Source organism: Euleptes europaea, chromosome 3, assembly GCF_029931775.1.
Source record: "Euleptes europaea isolate rEulEur1 chromosome 3, rEulEur1.hap1, whole genome shotgun sequence".
In the NCBI taxonomy this organism is placed as follows: Eukaryota; Metazoa; Chordata; class Lepidosauria; order Squamata; family Sphaerodactylidae; genus Euleptes; species Euleptes europaea.
This window is the reverse complement of record NC_079314.1, coordinates 60,331,085-60,349,980: the sequence shown is the minus strand read 5'-3', so window position 1 is coordinate 60,349,980 and position 18,896 is coordinate 60,331,085. Positions and strand designations below refer to the sequence as shown.

Genomic DNA, 18,896 nt, shown 5'->3' with positions numbered 1-18,896 from the left:
GACACAATGGCACCTGACTTCACCGTGCCTTCCCCATCGTGCCCAGACTGATGAGGAGAAGCATTGGCATGGCACGGATCAGCTTTCACCTGTGCTATCCTGGGCTGTAGGGAAGAAGGAACATGGTGACATAGCCTTTCTCTCCTGCTGGCTCTGACCATCTATCAGGTACAGGGAGTATGGTGTGAAGAATATGGTGGTGGGAGAAGGCATGGTGGCAAGAAGGGGCAGGACCCACTTCCAGCATTGTTTTGGCCATCTAGCCTGCCCCAGATAGGAAATGTTCTTTCAGATAACGCAGAACATTTCCTCCCTTTGACCCTCGCCCCTTGTGTCGATTTCACTGTCTGCATGGGGACCAGTACTTGTCAAAGCTCTACTCATGACCTGAGTTCAATCTCGATGGAAGTTGCTTTCAGGTATCCAGCTCAAGGTTGACTCAGCCTTCCATCCTTCTGATGTTGGTACGAGTTGGTACGGAACAAGTACCCAGCTTGCTGGGGGTAAAGTGTAGACTACTAGGGAAGGCAATGGCAAACCACCCCATAAATATAGGCTGCCTAGTAAACATTGTGATATGACGTCACCCCATAGGGCAGTAATGACCTGGTGCTTGCAGAAGGAGACTACCTTTACCTTTTTACAGTGCTGTCATGCCAATCTCTTTGTCCCTCTCTGTAGTCTAGTTCTAGCAGATGAAAAATACTTTATTCAACATTAATTATTGCAGATATATGCTGTCTTTCCATTTTTTTCAGATAATTTGCATAATTTATATACCAACTTATATACCAACCAAGAATTAGTAGCTTAGGGGCCTGTATTCATTCCTCTCTGTCTTTGTCTCCCTCTTCTGTCCCAGTCCATCCAGTCTTTCAGACCTTAATTTCCTTGGGAGGTTAGAAACCCATCTGCTTTTCCCTATGTACTTCTGTAAGGTACAGGTACTCTGATGTTATTCTTAATGCAGCACCAACAACAACAACCATTATTATTATTATTATTATTATTATTAATATTAATATCACTTGTGTATGAGTCCATTGGAGTTACTGATCAACAGAAATGCTCAAAATGATCATTTCTGATCTAAAGAAAAAGTGAAATGAGGTAATAATTCTATACAACTTGCCTCACTGAAGAAAGTGGGACTTATTTCTGACTAAACAGTTGTAAGCTTCAACTACAGGTTTTATAATGTGTTCTTTGCAGTTTACCCCATCCTTGCCATGTTGCTAAGCGAAAGCCAGTAGCCAATGAGTAAAAAATATGAGTAAATGTTAATGCAGAACATGAGTTAATTTTATGGTTTCCTTGAAAGCACCGAATGATACAAAAATATTGATTATGCTCTCAGTTGGTCACTATTTTTAATGAGGTATATTGCAGCAATAAGCCTCCTCCATAACTTTTGCTAATTTTGGTGTTCCACATCCATACTTTTGCTAATTTCGGTGTGCATGTGCAGAAATGAAGGGATGGCATTGCTGTTTTCGTTTAGCCCCTACCTCATCCCAGGCGCCTTTCTGTTGTGCTACAGTTCTTGCTGCAGTTTAGGTATACATTACTGAGTACTACTATTACTTCAGAGGAAACTAGAAAATGATGTAGAACATTCTTAATGCTGTTCACACACAAGGGACTGGAAGGAATAATTCTAAAGATCTGCATGACTGTAGGTTTTCTGTGTGAAACTTACATAACTTTGCCCCACGTAAGCCTTTACTCAGGGTATTACTGTTGGATCTGATGTAGTGTGGGGGAAGCTTTATTACAAGAGTATATCAGCATCTGTTTCTAAATCTGTTTTAAAGATACAGAATCTCGTTGTAGCGTCACATATTCTATGGGAAAAATTCTATGGGACTCTACTTGTTTATTTAAAACATGTTAAGCTTCCTTTCTACCCAGCGTAGGGTCCCCAAGGTAGCAAACAATAAAACATTAAAACAAGATTAAAAGCACAACTAAAACAATTAACAAATAATTAAAACAGAACACATAAACAAATAAACATTTCAATGGGAGAATCAGTGAAGGAACACAGACGACACAAATAAGTCTTTACCTGTAGAAGACAATGATAGAAGGAGAAAGATGAATCTCCTTGGGGAAAGAATTCCATAATGTTAGTGGTGCAACCAAGAAGACTCTTTCTCAGGTTGCTACCCATCTAGCCTCAGATGGCAGGAGCACCCAAAGAAGTACCTCAGAAGATGACCATAGTGTTTGGGTACATTCATATACTAAAGTGATTGAATAAGCAATAGCAGGGTTACAGTTTCTTTGTGGTTAGAGTTCAGAGTTTTAGAAATATAGTGACCTGTAAATGACCCATGAATAATCAACAGCCAAGTGTAGCTGGAATTCTTTATCATTTTTGGATAACAGATCTAATGAATCATGCTTGTATTAAAGACTCCTCTGAGGGTGGTAGGTTCTGACCTCTGATATTATTATTAAGTCAGCTTCACAACCTGAGTGAAGGCTGCGGCATGCTTCCTTTTATTTTAAAATTTATATGTCACTTTGAGTCCTGGTGATTGGGGGAAAAACAGTATATAAATATTTTAAATATTTACATGATTTCCCTGTGGTGAACGGGGTGTTCTCATTGAAGATGCTTTAATGAAGACACCAAGGTCTTTAGTTATATCTAGATTGGACTATTGCAATGCACTTTGCTTGGGGATACCCTTGAAGATAGTTCAGAGGCTGCAGCTAGTGCAAAATGTTGTTGGCCAGGGCCACTTACTGGGATCATGTGACCCCAAGCCTACAGCAATTACACTGGCTTCTGTTCTGAGACCAATTCAAGGTGTTGGTTTTGACCTTTGAAGCCCTACATGGCTTTGGACTAGGGTATCTGAAGGGCCGTCTTCTCCCATACTTTCCTGCTCGGGAACTAAGATCAGAGGAAGAGGCACTCTTGACTATCCCATTGACCAAAGAATCTTGTTTTGTGGCTACATGAGAAAGGGTCTTTTCAGTGGCAGCCCCATGGTTATGGAACCACCTCTCCAGGGAGGTGCGTCTGACCTTCACATTCTTGATCTTGAGAAGGCGGCTGAAGACAGTTTTATTCATGGAAGCTTTTGATTACTTTCAGAGGGTTACTGTGTTGGTCTGCAGTAGAGCAGCTAGATCCGAGTCCAGTAGCACTTTAGAGACCAACAAGATTTTCAGGGTATAAGCTTCTGAGAGTCAAAGCTCCCCTTTTCAGATATTTATTTATTTATTTATTACTTTACATTTCTAGCCTACCCTCCCCAACTGGAGCCAGGCTCAGGGCGGGTAACAACATTAAAACCAGTTTATAATCCACAATACATATACATTAAAACAGTAAAATCAACTATAAATAACCATAATAATAAAGAGATGGTGCTCAGTAGAGAATAGCTGCTGAGAAACACTGCAGTCAGACATTCCCCCCATAAATCATAAGAAAAAAACAATAAAAAGGGGGGGAAGTTAGGGAGGCCAGCACAGATGAAGAGAACTTTGACTCTTGAAAGCTTATACCCTGAACATCTTGTTGGTCTCTAAGGCGTTTGATTAGTTGTTCTGCATACTGGTAGCTTTAAATTGTTGATTTTAACAAGTAGTTTTTATGTCTTTTATTATTATTATTAACATTGTAAGCTGCCTTGAGTTCCTATAAGGTAGAAAGGCGGCTAGTAAATGTTGCAAAGGAAAGAAAGAAAGAAAGAAAGAAAGAAAGAAAGAAAGAAAGAAAGAAAGAAAGAAAGAAAGAAAGAAAGAAAGAAAGAAAGAAAGCTGCTTAGCCGCACCACAGGCTTCTTCCCTCCTTTCCTCTGCTGTACTCTTCTTCAGTTCTTTTTTTTTGCAACTGCTGATAGCTCCCCCAACTGTCCTGTATTGGAGGCCTTTTATTCTGTCTAGCAAAAACCCTTCAGCCATCTAAAGTTTGCTACATCTCAAGCCCCAACTCAAGACCCAGTGAGAATGGATAGTTTATCCACTAGCTGACCACTCAGTAGTGGCACATTTTGAATTATTCAGTCCCATATAAATATTAGATGGACTCACTGGGTGCCTCAGAGAGAGAACCATTCCCTTGGTAACAGTAACTGTGAAGCGGTTTCTCTGCCTGGAAGGCTCCTTGGAAGACTACCGTATGTGTTTTGTTTCCTCATGTTACATCATAACCATCCTAATTCTGATTCTTAAATATTATTGTTTCTGTACAAAACTGTTATTTATGCTTTATAGATATATATTTCCTATGCTTCACACAGGATTCTAGGTTGTTTCTTTACCCCCTAGCCAACAATTTCTACTTGTGATACTTTCTAGGAAAGACTTTGAGTGTGAGTATCGCCATTAAAAAGATCCCTTTATGTCCATTATACAATAGAAAGCATTACACTAGAATAATGTTACTTTTTTTGCTTATATTTCCACATTGACCTTTTAATTTAAATTTTTGTGTACAAGCAAAAAAAAATTTTTTAACAGAGAGGATGTAAGACAGACAAAAGTGGTAGATAGGGCTTTCTCAGTAGTATTACATAAGTTAGAGAACTCCATGGAACTAGGATAGGCTTTTTGGACTTACATTGTTGGGGTTCAAATGACAAGGAAACAATCTATTCAAAGGGCATTCGGTATAACTGATCATTGATAACAGATGATTCTATTTTATTGATTTATTGTTGAATGTATACCCTGCTCTATCCCAGCCAAACATAATTTACAATAAGGCCCATATTACATTAGCATACCAAAATATAATTTACAATTAAAACCATAATTCCCTAAACTCTAAAATCCGACTGGCACCCAATTTTTTAACATACAAGTCAGCAGCCGGCCTGGAGGGGAACAGTCAGGATCCCCGAATCAGATCAAACCAGATAAGGAAGGGGAAGGGAGGCCAGCTACGATGGAAACTGTTGCTGCCCTCAACCATAGGCCTGGCGGAACATCTCAGTCTTACAGGCCCTATGGAACTGTAACAGATCCAGCAGGGCCCTGGTTTCACTGGATAGAGAGTTCCACTAGGCTGGGGCCAAGGCTGAAAATGCCTTCGCACTGGTTGAGGACAGCCGGACACTTCTCAGGCTGGGGACTACCAGCAAGTTGTTGTTAGTTGAGTGTAACGGTCTTTGGGGGACCGCCTCCAGCCTTCCTCGACCCAGCCACAGGACTTCTATCTTTGATGGATTTAATTTCAGTCAAGTCTGTTTCAGCCATTTTGTCACAGCTTTCAAACACCTGGCCGGTGTACTACGGTACTTACTGTTTTATGGTTTTAGCTATGTTTTATTTTCCTGGTTTCGATTGTTGTTGAGCAGTAGTTTGGATTTGGATGATGGAAAGAAGGAGGGTTGGATCCTACAGGAGCACAAGTGGAAAGAGTTCACACAGCAGACCTTCCTCTTGCATACTCCAAAAATCCTCTGCAGATGCTTAGGGAATCCTCATGCGCAAAATATATGTACTCTGGTGAGCTGCACTGAAGAAAGGAAAGTGGGTAAAATCATCTCCCCCTTCTGCTGGTGGGGGAAGCAGGATGGATCAAGATCCTATCTACCCAAGAAGGCTGGGGGGGGGGGATTTTACCTAATTTCCTCACCTTGCTGCACATTCACCTGCCATGGTGCATTTTGTTTACAAGAATTGTCTCGCTCTTATAAGAGGATTTTAGGAGTATGCAGGTGGTTGCTGAGGGAAGGTTAAGGCAGGGAAGATCCCACTCTGCTAATTTGATTATACGATTCAACCTGCAAATGTTTAAAATGCATAAAATAAGAAGAATTGTTGGACAATAGAAGCATGTCACCCATGTCAGACTTCTTTTATATAAAACTGTGATGGATTAATTTCTCTTTACAGTTTATGTATTATATTGAAAGTACCAGACGTGATTTAAAATAGACCCTTACTGAAATAAGTGGTGGCATCATACAAGGAATGAGAGGTTTGTTGGCAAGCATTAGTAAATTCCATCCCCTAGTATGTGCGGTTGCTATTTTTGTCTTGTGATGCCTAATGAACCGTCTATGTGCTTCAGCCCCAGAAAGAAACAGTTTTTAATCAATATTTCATATTGCACTGTTATCTTAAAGAGAAAATCACAGAGGCATCTAGAGATACCTCTTGCCATATTCAGTAAGAGAGGCATTGCTTTACCAATACCTTTCATGGTAAAGCACCATCTTGATAGGTAATAAGTGGAGGGGGAGTAGTACTTCCATTATTTATTTATTTATTTATTTGCATTTTTGCCCTGTCTTCCCCAGCCTGAAGGCCAGGCTCAGGGTGGCTTACAAACCCAGAAAAAAAATCAATAAAACCTTAAAATATAATTTAAATGCATTTAAAATAACCCATATCAGATTCAATAATATTAGTACTTGGAAGATCCCTAAAAATGAAACCTCAGAGTCTAGAAATTCAAAGCTCTAACAGTTCAGTCCTAAGTAGAATTACTCCAGTCTAAGCCCATTCATTTCAGTTGGCTTAGATTGGAGTAACTCTACATAGGTTTGCCCTGTTTTTGTGGTAACTTTTTTTCTAGTTGGATGTAATATGTTTAACATAAAAAATATTTTGCCAGTTATAATTCCAGGTGTTGATTTTGATCTATGAAGCCCTTAACAGCTTTGGTTGAACATAACCCAAGAGGCTGTCATTGCTTCCTTCTCTGTGTCCAGTCTTGATTTTGAAAAGCTTGTCCAGACGTCTGCTCAAAGTTTGCCCCTATCACTACATTGTAGCATTTGTGGGATTACCCCAGTTCAAATGCAATAGCCACATATTCAGTCCAAACATAGTATACTGAATTGATAGCCTTTGCCAGGGAAGACAATAGCTATACTGCTGGTTTCCTGTTTCCATTTTTTTGTATGTTGGTCATGTGCTGTCTACCGCTTGAGTAGTTGAGCACTCGTCCTATAAAGATGGAAGTCATCCAGGAGCTGAAGCTTATTAGTCACTAGACAGTTAAATTAACTGAAAGCATAAGAAGGCCCAAATCTTGTTGGGCTGTAGTATTTCTTCCTTGTTGTTACTGAAAGTTGTGGAGTGTTCCACATGTTATGGACATGTCCTTGAGTTAGATTAAGCCACTTTTGAGCTCAAGGGTGCTTCCTTGGAACACAAGTGGGACATCTGCCTTTTAATGGCATCAGGGAAAGAAAAAGAAGAGCAGGTTTTTATGCCCCACTTTTCTCTACCTTAAGGAATCTCAAAGCAGCTTACAATTGCATTCCCTTCCTCTCCCCACAACAGGCACCTTGTGAGGTGGGTGGGGCTGAGAGAGTTCTGAGAGAACTGTGACTAGCCCAAGGTCACCCAGCAGGCTTCACTTGGAGGAGTAGGGAATTGAACTCATTTCTCCAGATTAGAGTCTGCCACTGTTAACCACTATACCATACTGAAAAGAACTCAGAGTCCAAGGAGTTATAAGTTTTCATTTTGTTTGTTTGTTTAAAACTCACCTTATAGTGACCTACCACGATATTGATGTATTGCTATAAAATGGCACAGGAGTAATCACTGCTTTTCTAGGCCTGTCTCCACATGCCCCAACCCTTTCCCCTCCACCCCACCATTGAAAGAAGGATTCTTTTTCCTGCATAGGCAATTGTTTAAAATAAATGCACACTTGTCAGTGGTATGTTGATATAAGATGTGCCTCTTCATAAGTCTTTCCTCCTTAAATATTTTCTTCTTTATTGTTGCTTTTGGGGGGGATTTATTATCTCATTCTATTTTGATGGGGTCCAGGGCCAATTCTCAAGCATGCACATTTCTTCAGTGCCACACAACCGATCAGAGAATCGCCATCACTACAGTCTTTCAGCCAATCACTGCCAAGGAGTACTGTTAGAGCCAACCAAATCACTTCATGTTGTGGGCAGTAACTTTGTGCATACAAGTAGCACGTTTAACATGATGCCAGTAAAGTCAAAACTGACATGGCGGAAAGGTGGTTGCTCAATAAGCAAATTATAAGGGGACATGAGGGCAGGGCATAACCCTCTTTGAGCAGTATATCAATACAGCACATACACACACTCACATGGGAAAAGGAGGAAAAAGGAGTAGTGGTGCCGTGACACCACTGACACTGCTGATGTCAACAGCACCCTTGCTCAGAAAACTCAATAGTATTGCAGCAGTATGTAAGAAAATAAACGGACATGAAAACTGCAAAACTGCAGGGGGTGGGGAGACATACAGAAGGTGCATGCTAAATTTGATTCTGATGCCAGCAGATCGGTGGCAGAGAAAAGTCAGAACAAAAGTCGTTGTGTGGAAAAGCCCCTTGATTAGTTCTTTGATTCTCTCGAAACTGTTCTTCCCAGTTTACGCAGTTTCTTGCAACATGTGTTAGCTTGGTCCCCTCTAAATTGGTAGGCAGAACTTATATTTTCTGTAATGATAAACTGCAAAATAGTAATGGTGATTTAAAAAGAGGATTTCCTCCCACATGCATTTTGCGAGCAAATGATATCAGATGTCCTGTTCCCCAGGAGTGTGAATAATATGTGCTTCTGCTGCAGGATACAAAGTAGGCACTCAAAGATCTTGCCCATCGCAAGAACATTTTGTCAACCACAGGGATCACCCGGAGGTCACAATTCCTACCACGGCTGACATCTGAGAGTGTCTACTTTGAGAATCATAGCAGAAGTAATAACAACAGAAGCAAGTCACTTGTGTCGGGGCATTTCTCCATTTTGGTGGATGGCTTTATATGAAGATTTTTTCACAATCTAATGCTAAGTTCATTTCTGTCTCAGGCCTGGCTGATATCTATCTCACCTTACTAGTTTGCAGCCACTTGACCCAGGAGTCTTTAATCTCAGAAAAAGTGGCTTTCACCCCTCCATCCACACTTCTCACAAACGTTTTTTAGCAGAGAGTGGGAGTCCTGCATAGTAAAACAGTCAGGACTGAAAGAATACTAGTGGACAGCTGCAGCACTGTAATTAACAGAAGGGGCGCTTTCCAAGCTCTTTCCTCCCCAGAGCTAATAAAGACAAAGGAATGTATTAGGACCAGAAACTGACAGTTTTATGCCCTTGTGACAGGCTGGTGATACCATTGAAAATGTGTCTAAATCTCTGTGGTTTACCCACCTCCAGGGCAGGGGAAAGTGTGGTCGGGTTTACAAAATTAGCAAAAATAAAAAGCAGAAAAAAACTTTGGAGAGAAAGCATATGTTATTTTGTGTTTCTATGTGTCCCCCACCAACAGAATTGCTTTCTCCCTGTAAAATAGTCATTAGCAGTTCTGAGCATGCATCAGAACAGAGTACTTAAAATCACAGACAGCAAGATCATTGCAAAGTTAATGTCTGTTAGCCTTCTGGCTGGGATTTGCGAAGCAATCTCTGAAGGGTTTTCCTAGACAAGACTATTAAATTAACCCAAGCAAGCTCCCAGGTGAAAAACCCTGCTATCAACCTGCTTGAGGGAAGAGGTAATGACTCTCGGGGGTTTAGCTAATAATCCACAGCATACGCCCAGCCACAGCAAGACCTGAAATAGCGCGTGCAGGTTCTGCTTTCTTAGAAGTGTCATCAATGTTTCAGAGGGCGGCTTTTATACAGTCTCTGGTTTAGGCAACACAGTATCCTCGCATATCATTTTTATACAGGGGAAGAAAATCAGCCAAGTTCCTAAAATAATATTGCTTGGATGTTGGACAGCAGCAATAGGAAATTAGCAACAACAACAACAAAACATCACTCCTGCACCTTTGAAAGCATCTACACATGTTGGTTTCTGGAAAATAATTCTGTATGAGAAAAGATGCTGCGAAAATATAATATGTAGTCTTTTAGACTGTATCAATGTATGACTTTTAATCTTCCGTTGCAGGGTCCTTGGGGATTATACATTCTGCTTTTTGCATGCCAGCAAAAGTAAGATCTACTGTGATATATAAAATTAGTTCTTTGGTTTAGAAGAAATGGAAACAGCTGACACAATCAGATGAGTTATCAGGTGTTTAAATGAAATAGCTGCATATGTGAACCATCCCAGAGGTTCTGAGTGACATCTGTTCTCTTTTGAGGACACATCTGTTTGAAACTTCTTGAGTCCTCCTCTCTTGAGACTTTACTTGCTCTCTGTATCCTATGCCATCTCCAAAATCAGTCCAAGGGCATCATCTCACCATCAAGGTGCTCAATCAACAAGAAAGGGGTAAAGAGAGTCATTCACAGAGGCTACTTCACTCTTTGTGGATGTTACTTCTCTTGAGACTTGCCCAAATTAGAATATATATATATATATATATAAGAGCAGGCTGTAAGACTTTGCTGTCTGGGGTAACTTTTAATAGCTGGCATTAAGCTACTATCAGTGGTTAATTTCCCTAATTGTCTGTAATACTCAATGTATGTAGCCACTTTAGGCGCAGTGCCAAACACTTCCTTTGAACTGTAGTTTTCTTCCCAAGCCTTTTCTTATTTTGGGGAACATTTTCTGTGGCTTTCTAAAAATACTTTATTTCCTTTTTTTTGCAAATGCATCTGCTCATTTTCTTGGTTTGACTGGCTACGTTACACCTTTCCAACCATCCCTGACAGAGAAGAACTTCCCCCACTGGGCTCACAAGGGGAATCTCTCATTGGTCTTGAACTGACGTGAGATGCCCTGCAGACTGATACAGGTGCTGCTTATACCAGTCTTCACAGGAAGAAATTTCACTATGCTGAAAGGTTTGTAGCCTTAGACACGAGTGTGTTCCCCAATCCAGTCCAATTAACAATGCAAGACAAAGAATGAAGACTGGTTTATCCATATGTGGTTTCATTTTGTCCTGGAAAATGAGGTCAAACAGTCTTGAGCTGGAAGAGCCACTGGACCATTTGTTGCACACAGTTCTTCCCCATATGTGACCCCCACCATTGCATTGTTTGGGGGTTGCTGGTAATAACACAATGTGGGAAGAGACCATTGATGTAGACTTGATGTAGACAATGTGGGAAGAGACACTGATGTAGACCATTGATGTAGACTTGCCATTCTGGATTCTAGGTATGACCATGCAAAGATGCCCTGTGGTGCCAAAAAGAATATATTGATAGTCAATTCTATGCAGACGTACTCCAGTGTAAGTCCACTAAAATCAATGGGCTTAGACTGGAGTAACTCTATTTAGGATTGTGCTTTGTTGCAGCAAAAGCTTTTGTGGGGTAGAACTCATTTTGTCGGATGTATGAAGTCCTTGTCTAAAAATGGAGAAGAAGAAAAGACCAAGAAACACTAAGATAGGCAAGTAGTAGGTATTTCTAGCAGAACCCAAATGAATGCAAGATCCAGTCAGACAAGGTATGACCCGCTCCCAGCTCTAGGGGACCTGGTTGATAATTTTACAGATGTCCAAGTGTAACTCTTCTTTTATAAAGTATAACTTAATTCGAAATCTCTCCTTTTGATGGTGAGTAATAATGACTTTGATGATTGTTCTGTGTGCCACAATGCATGGCACTTTAAAACATATTTAGCAGCTTTTAAAAGAGCTAATGCAGCTGAGCTGACAGGCAGCTTGAAGTGCAACTTCCCACTTGTCGATAATTATAGCTTGGTCTCCATGGAGCTTGGGTGTTAGAGCCTGGTTTTCAACACATTGCCTTCTTGATCACAGCACTGTATTTTCACAGGATTCAAAGAGTTAGCTTTGAACTGTTTTGCTGACTCGTTTCTCCCATGAAACAAACCTGGTTAGGAGAGTATGGCTGTGAAAATTTCTGACACCACTGCAGGGAATTTCCTTGTTGAAAAAAGAAAAACAGAAGAAGAACCACAAAGATTTATTTCAACTAGGTTTGCCAATCTCCAGGTGGTAGCTAGAGATCTCCTGGGATTACAACTGGTCTCCTGGCGACAGAGATCAGTTCACCTGGAGAAAATGGTGGACTCTATGGCATTATACCCCATTGAAGTCCCTCCCCTCCCCAAACACCTATGCCCCAAAAATCTCCAGATATTTCCCAACCTAAAGCTGGCAACCCTTACCTCAGTACACCAAACAATCCTTTGCCAACAGCCAAGCTCTACCCTACAGCAGCATCTGTTCCCGATCCTTCAGACAGAGATTTTCACTTGTAGGATCTACAACAGGCAAGAATTACAATTTATGGTATGAAAGTCCCACTATGAAATGCAAATTTATAAAAATTCTGAATGAGCTGTTTCATCAGCATACTATCAAGAATGGTAATAGCACTGCTTTATTTATTTTTAATACAGAGTTGGATTCAGCCGTCTTTTTCACTAATTCTTGCCCAAATTATCCTCCTTATTCCAGCCCCCATCCTGATTTTTGTAAATGAAGATCCTATGATCCCTAGCTTAGCATTTTTAGGGTGGTCAAAGGGGAACCCACCTTCCCTCTTCATAAGCAGAGAAGATGGTTGGTTCCAATCCATAGAGAACTAATTGCCCAGGATCAGACTTTTAAAAGGGTCAAACCAGACAAGATGTTGGGAGATGCATTTCCCCCTTTATAAATAGCAGCTATAGAAGGCCTCAATTTGAATTAAGACAGCAATATGGTGGGTGGAGGGATTTAACTCTTTCACCCATGCAGTTTTCCCAACCTGAAGTGGCCCCCCAAAGTTGCTATTTTCCCTGCTGGGGAAACATACAAATTTCCTGTAAAGTACCAGTTTGTTTTCCACAACAGGATATATATCAAGTGGGCAACTGTTTTGAGGTGACACAGTATGGAGGACAGAGTTCACTTCTACCCTTGCCCTAATACTAGTCCAAATTGGTGCTTCCCCTGGTTACTATTTATGAAGGAGAAACATACTGGAGATATGGTCAGGGATGTTTCATCATCTTGTCTTCTTAAATATTTGAGGTCAGGCTAAAATTCAGATTACTTCATATCTGTCTAAAGAAGGTGCATGGCCGTAGGTGATAGGAGATGGAGCTTAACGGGGTAAAGGGAGAAAAGATGGGACCATGACCAACAACACAGGCAAATGATTTTTTTTCTCCTTTCAGTTCTGGTACATTTCAAAGGTCGGGGGAAGGTTGTACTGAAATATTCTCCATGGGAGATGTCAATAAGATCTCTCAGTCTGTGCTAGTGGCATACACAGAAAAGGTAGTCTTTGATGTTGTCACTCAGGCAGAGGTATGTTTTTGTACTGGTGACAGGTCATAATGAGCCTTCTAGTTTGGAGCTGTGTTGGTCTGACTTCACAAAAACAAACAAGTCTCAAGGCACTTTAAAAGACGGACAAGATTTATGGGGTCTTAAACTGTAGGACACAAAATTCATTACTCTAAAATTTGTGGGGGGCGCGTCTAAAGTGTCACAAGAACCCTTTTTGTTTTTTGCTTCAACCGATTGACACAGCTAGCCCTTCAAAATCTGATTTTACAGTTAAAGAAGAGGGAAATCTTCTGTTGAATTAGGAGGAGCAAGTTGAGCAGGTGCTTAGCCATTAATCATATTAAATGATGCCCCAATCATGAGTTATAATTGGTGGCTTCCCACTTAATAAAGCTTAGCCTCATAAATTATGCCATGAAGCTGTGTAAACAGGAAGCCCTACCAAACATTATATTCTGTGAGTAAATTCAGTGATGATAATGTGTGTAAATCAGATAGAAAAGTTTATCTGCTGCAATCTTTGCTCTAAAAAGTGTATATTTCTCATACTCTTGAAATGCCTAGCAGAAACTGGATGTCAGAGAAGAGTGAGGAATGGTTAAGTGTTGAGAGATGGTGTGTAGGGACTGGGATTAGCCCCATGTGGCAGAACATGTCATATGGCAGAACATTGAGAGCACTGCCCAGGCCCCATCTGGTTTGAGGGTGTGGTTGGTTTGTTTGTTTTGCCTTCATAGGATCATAGCGTCCAGAAATGCAAGTTTAAAATGTTACAGGTGTGTTTTTTAATAAGCCAATGTATTCTGTTTTACAAAGCCAAATCCAGTATTGGAGGTACAGTTTAATCCTGCTATTTTAAACTTAGTACATGTTAAATCTTAAGGAGGTGTCAAAATTATAATGCAGTTTGTCCCTTGGTTCTCCATATGAAGAGGTGGCAATGCACTCCTACCAAAGGTTCATTGGATCTGCTATATATGCTGAAATCCAGTTCATTTTTATGAACATTGGGGGTGGGGGAGGTCTGGCAGGGACACTTGCCCTGGGTGCAAGGAGAGGGAGGAAGCCAATGCGGGCATGGGGAGAAGGAGCACTGCCAAGGCAGAGGCGCAGCTGCCTGCCACTTGTACTGGCTACTGTTCTCCCTCCCTTTCTTTCTGCAGGGGCGGACACCGTGAGCCCCACCCGGCACATTTCTTTCCACCCATGGGGCTCCCAGCACCTGGCACACCCCCTCCCTCCCTGCCCCGGGCACTCCTTCCCCAAACTCTGTGCCTCGCCCTGACCAGTGTTTTGTGGCAAGCTGTACTTATGTTCTTTGTTGCCATATGTAGAACTGCCTCATCTGCTGAGCCTAATATGTCTTGAAATAAAATTGCCATAGCAGTTTTGAGATGTCGCATAATCGCAGCTGCTTGGCACAGGCCTATTTAGCAAGGGCGTGGATTCCAGTGAAGCCTGGATTGTTCCGTTGCTGCATTTACAACAACTGGTGCTTGATGAGTGGTACTTTTTTCATATCCTGGGAAGGAAGCTGGACACATGCGTTACATGAAACAAGAGAATGAGCACCGGTTGTAAGATCCAGAAACAGTACAAGGAGTGCTTCTGTGGGGGACCAGGAATGTTCATTTAAAAATAAATATGTGTCAGATTCCCCTCCCTCAACAGTATCCGGTGTAAATCTCCATTCCAGAAAATGCATTTTCCCCTTGTGACCTGGAAACATTCCATAGAGATTAGCATCAATTGAATGGATTCTGTGAAAAGTGAACAGAACAAACAAATGGAACTGTGGTGCTTCTTCTGCCCCTGGCTCACCATTCCATTGTGACTTCACTTACCACTAGAGGGCCTGCTAGGACTCAGTGAGAAGAGTGGAGGGGGTAGCAACACCAGGATCTTCTTATTTCAAAGGCCAGCCCCTCCTGACTCTTACAGCCCCGAACCACCAGAGGCCCACTGGGTTGCTTCTTTCCTCAGAAGCCATCCCTGCAGCCTGCCTGCAGCCCCGTATGCTGCTCACCCTCCCTGATTGCTCTGTAGCTCAGGTGGGTGGTGCAAAGCCAGCCTCAATCCTGACCAAGCAAGGACAGGCTGGTGCCATCCCAACAGTGCACAGCCTGGCCATTGGTGCAAGAGGGTTGTCCTGGCTGCATGCTGTTGTCATGGAGGAGAAAGCTGGTATGGCTGGGTGGGGTCCTGCTGCCTGACAGGAACAGATCTCCCCACTTCCCCACACAACCTCCTTAAATCTCAAATTGCTTTTCACAAGAGTTGGGGGATGTGTAGGAGCAGCTTGGAGGACTGCAAAAGAAGGGGGGAATGGGTAGAAACCACCCCCCATCCTCTTGCACGGGCTCTTGGCTCTGTTCATGGATAAGCTTGCACAAAATGGGGTATTCTGCCATTTTCCCCTCAAGCTGCATCCCTTCTAAGCTGCATCCCACTCTGTTCCTGAGGGTCCTCCGACCCCAAAGTGCAGCTTTTTGTGTGTCTGTGTGCTTACTCAGGGAGCTGCAAAGAAGAAGGTAGAAGAAGTAATCTGTTTCTTGAACTTGTTCACAGGATCCAACTCATCATATTTACATGGATTTTTTTAAAACTAAGTATGCAACATAAAATTGTTTGACAGAGAATCTGAACATGTAACTCTTAAAGTTCTGGATATGCAACTGTATGTGGTGGTGGTCCAATCTAGGTCACTACACTCTGACAACAGACCATTTCCTCTGTAAGGTGAGGACCTCCTTCATGCTGAACAGCATTGTGGAATCTCCAAAGTTCCTCCTAGCAAATTTGTGGGTGTGGACTGGCTTCCTTTAGGTCAGCTGGTGTAGTGGTTAAGAGCGGTGGTTTGGAGCAGTGGACTCTGATCTGGAGAACTGGGTTTGATTCCCCACTCCTGCGCATGAGCAGCGGAGGCTAATCTGGTGAACTGGATTTGTTTCCCCACTCCTTCACATGAAGCCAGCTGTCATACTCTCTAGTCATACTCTCTCAGCCCCACCTACCTCACAGGGTGTCTGTTGTCAGGAGGGGGAAGGTGATCGGCATATAAAAACCAATTCTTCTTCTTCTTCTTCCTCCTCCTCTTCCTCCTCCTCCTCAGGATGGGTTCAGTTTATAGCTTCCTGGTTGCAGTTCCTGAATTACTATCCGTTTGTCCATAATACACTTGTCTTATTGGGGCAAATTTTGTAACAGGATTTCCATGAAGTTCTTTTTTAATGGTTCAGGGCAGAGTGGAGCTGCTCACTGCTGAGCAAAGCTGCTGCTTTCTCTTCACTGCCAAGAAGACCACGGAAGTGGTGTAGAAGATAATTTTAAAATAAAAACAAATTTATCTTTAACTGAATGTGCAGTTAATGAATGAGCAGAGAATATTGTGTGACTTCTCCCCCCCCCTTTGTCTCTTTCAGTGAGTATGTTTTTGAACACATTAACCCCCAAGTTCTACGTGGCCCTAACAGGCACTTCTTCATTAATCTCAGGGCTTATTTTGGTGAGTACAAGATGTAATATTTAATTTTCACAAATTTTGTTGATATAATATTTTGGAAAATAAGATTCACCATCGACAAAATTCTGCTGTTCACCCTCACCCCTTCCTCAGTGACTGTGTGTATTTAAAAGCATTTCTGTTAGTAAAGTAGCCTATCAGTGTCTCTTTCCATGTAGATAACTCTCTTGGTTTAACCTTTTAAAAAATAATGTCTTAGATGTTTTAAATATTTGAACAGATCATTAGGCCAGGCCTTGACAAATTTTCTTTGGCTCTAGTAGCCAAGCCAGAAATTTAGGTGCCAGACTCATTTTTCAGCCTTCAGGGTTAAAGGTTTTAATGACCAAATTTTTAAATTATTGCTATCACAAAACCTAATCCTAGCCTCTTCACAGGTTCTCATAATTTAATTGAAGCTGTGATAAAAGTGTTGTAGCAGAAGGGTAACTCTACTTGTCGCCACAACAAAGAAACATCTAATGCTAAACTAAATTCTCTCCAGTTTCTCATAATTTCATTATTGCTCCAAGAAGTTCCATTGAATTGAATATTAGATCCAATAGGGAAAGCTGCAGATCTAGCTAGCTTTTATGCTTAATCTTGTCCAATTCTCCTCCTTATTACAGCCTCCCCACTCCGTTCCATATGACTTTCCCCCCCATCCAGGTTCCATGATCCGAAACACAGCCTTTTGGTGGTTGAAGGGGACTTTTTCCTTCCGTTTTCACCAATGGAAAAACTGATTGGATCCAACTGTTCATGCATCCACTGTGTGCTGCTGAGAGATGCAACAGTGAAATCATTGCTGAAAATACTAGGCGCCATGGTAACATGGCACCTGGGATTAGATCTTATTTTTGTATTTTTGTACTCATAATTTTTCGTATTCATAATTTTTGTTGTCATAGGATGCATTCAGACATCACATTTAATTGTAGTTAAAGGAAAATGTGCATGAGCTCATCTTGTTTCCACATTCCTTCATCTTTCTTGCACTGAGGGTCATAGTTAAAAACTACAGTTACCTGTGATGTACGAACACAGGAGCACAAGTTAACTAGAGTTACTCCCCTTCCCCCACTACTAGAAATGAGGGGGATGGGATGAGGTGAGTAAACAAGCCTGGCAACAAGCTGATTTATGCACATTTCCCCTTAAACATTGGTAAGTATGATGTCTGAGTACAACTAGAGTCTAAGATGAAGCTGACTTTATGGCCTACACTGTGTGTGTTAAGTGCCATCAAGTCGCTTCCGACTCATGGCCTACACTACTTCTCAGTAAAACATTCATTTACCAAACTCTCACATATCATGTGCAATAATACACCCTCATTCCCCCTTCATGCTGAGATACAGATTCTTCAGTTCTGAAAAATCTTATCTAAACTTCTTTATGCCCTGAACTGAACAAATGTTATCCAGTGGGGATTTAACACCATTTAAAGATGTCATGGTTGATGTCAGTGAACCTGTTCACGTTGTCAACTTAATTGTGGGGTTTCAGGGAAGAGTCTGCCTTTGTCTCCCTGCTTCCCCAGTGTGCGCGCAGTGTCTATGTGCACAAGGCTTCCATCTTGCCCCAAAGGATCTTAGCTGATCTATGTATTTTCTGACTGGGTTAATATTCCTGCTCCTAAAAAAGAAAGTTAACTGTGTCCTTGGAGAACCAGTAAAAAATTACAGACCAATAATTGTTCTTATTCCTCTTGTTCTTGAATTTCTGTACAATTGCATCTTTCCAGCCCTAGCTTCACATCCTTGTTGCCTTCAGTATTTGACTGTGCTGCTTGTTGCCATACCACAAGTCACATGTCATTCCATGACAGCTTTTACTGTTTTTTCTTTTCTTTTTAGCAGTACAGTCCTGGGGCTAGGATTTAAAGGGAGGTGAGAAAAACAAGTGAACCTTTTCTCTGCACACCATTCCCCTGCTAATAAATCACCACTCACAAGCTGCTGTGTCCCTCACTGTGGAAAAATTACAAATACCCATAAGGGCCAAACGCAACTTGGATAGTGATTTCCATGAAGGAATGGGATGAAAGGGAAGGATTCAGTAGCTTCTCTGACATGTGCCAATTTCATCCTTTAAATCACGGCTCCAGTGGCTCCATTGTATCCAATAAAAACAGCTAAACGTGTAATAGAATTGCACGTACTGTTTAATTACGCTCTGTGATATTTTATTTAGATTGTGATGAACCCCCCGCACACACACTGGTGAGACAGCAGGGCATTTTTATAAAGGGGACAAGGTTGTAGTCTATTGCATT

General features: G+C 41.5%; 1 protein-coding gene across 5 annotated transcripts in view; it reads left to right on the top strand.

Annotated features, from left to right (window-relative positions):
* The window catches only part of ST7 (suppression of tumorigenicity 7), a 102,654-nt gene that overhangs the window by 37,001 nt on the left and 46,757 nt on the right, over positions 1-18,896 (top strand). For 4 of the 5 annotated variants that reach the window (XM_056845774.1, XM_056845773.1, XM_056845771.1 and 1 more), the window contains exon 2: positions 16,539-16,621. In XM_056845774.1, the coding sequence (XP_056701752.1) occupies positions 16,539-16,621 (83 nt within the window). Of the gene's footprint in view, positions 1-8,649; positions 8,668-16,538; positions 16,622-18,896 lie in introns of those variants that run through there. The other variant, XM_056845772.1, reaches the window with a different exon arrangement.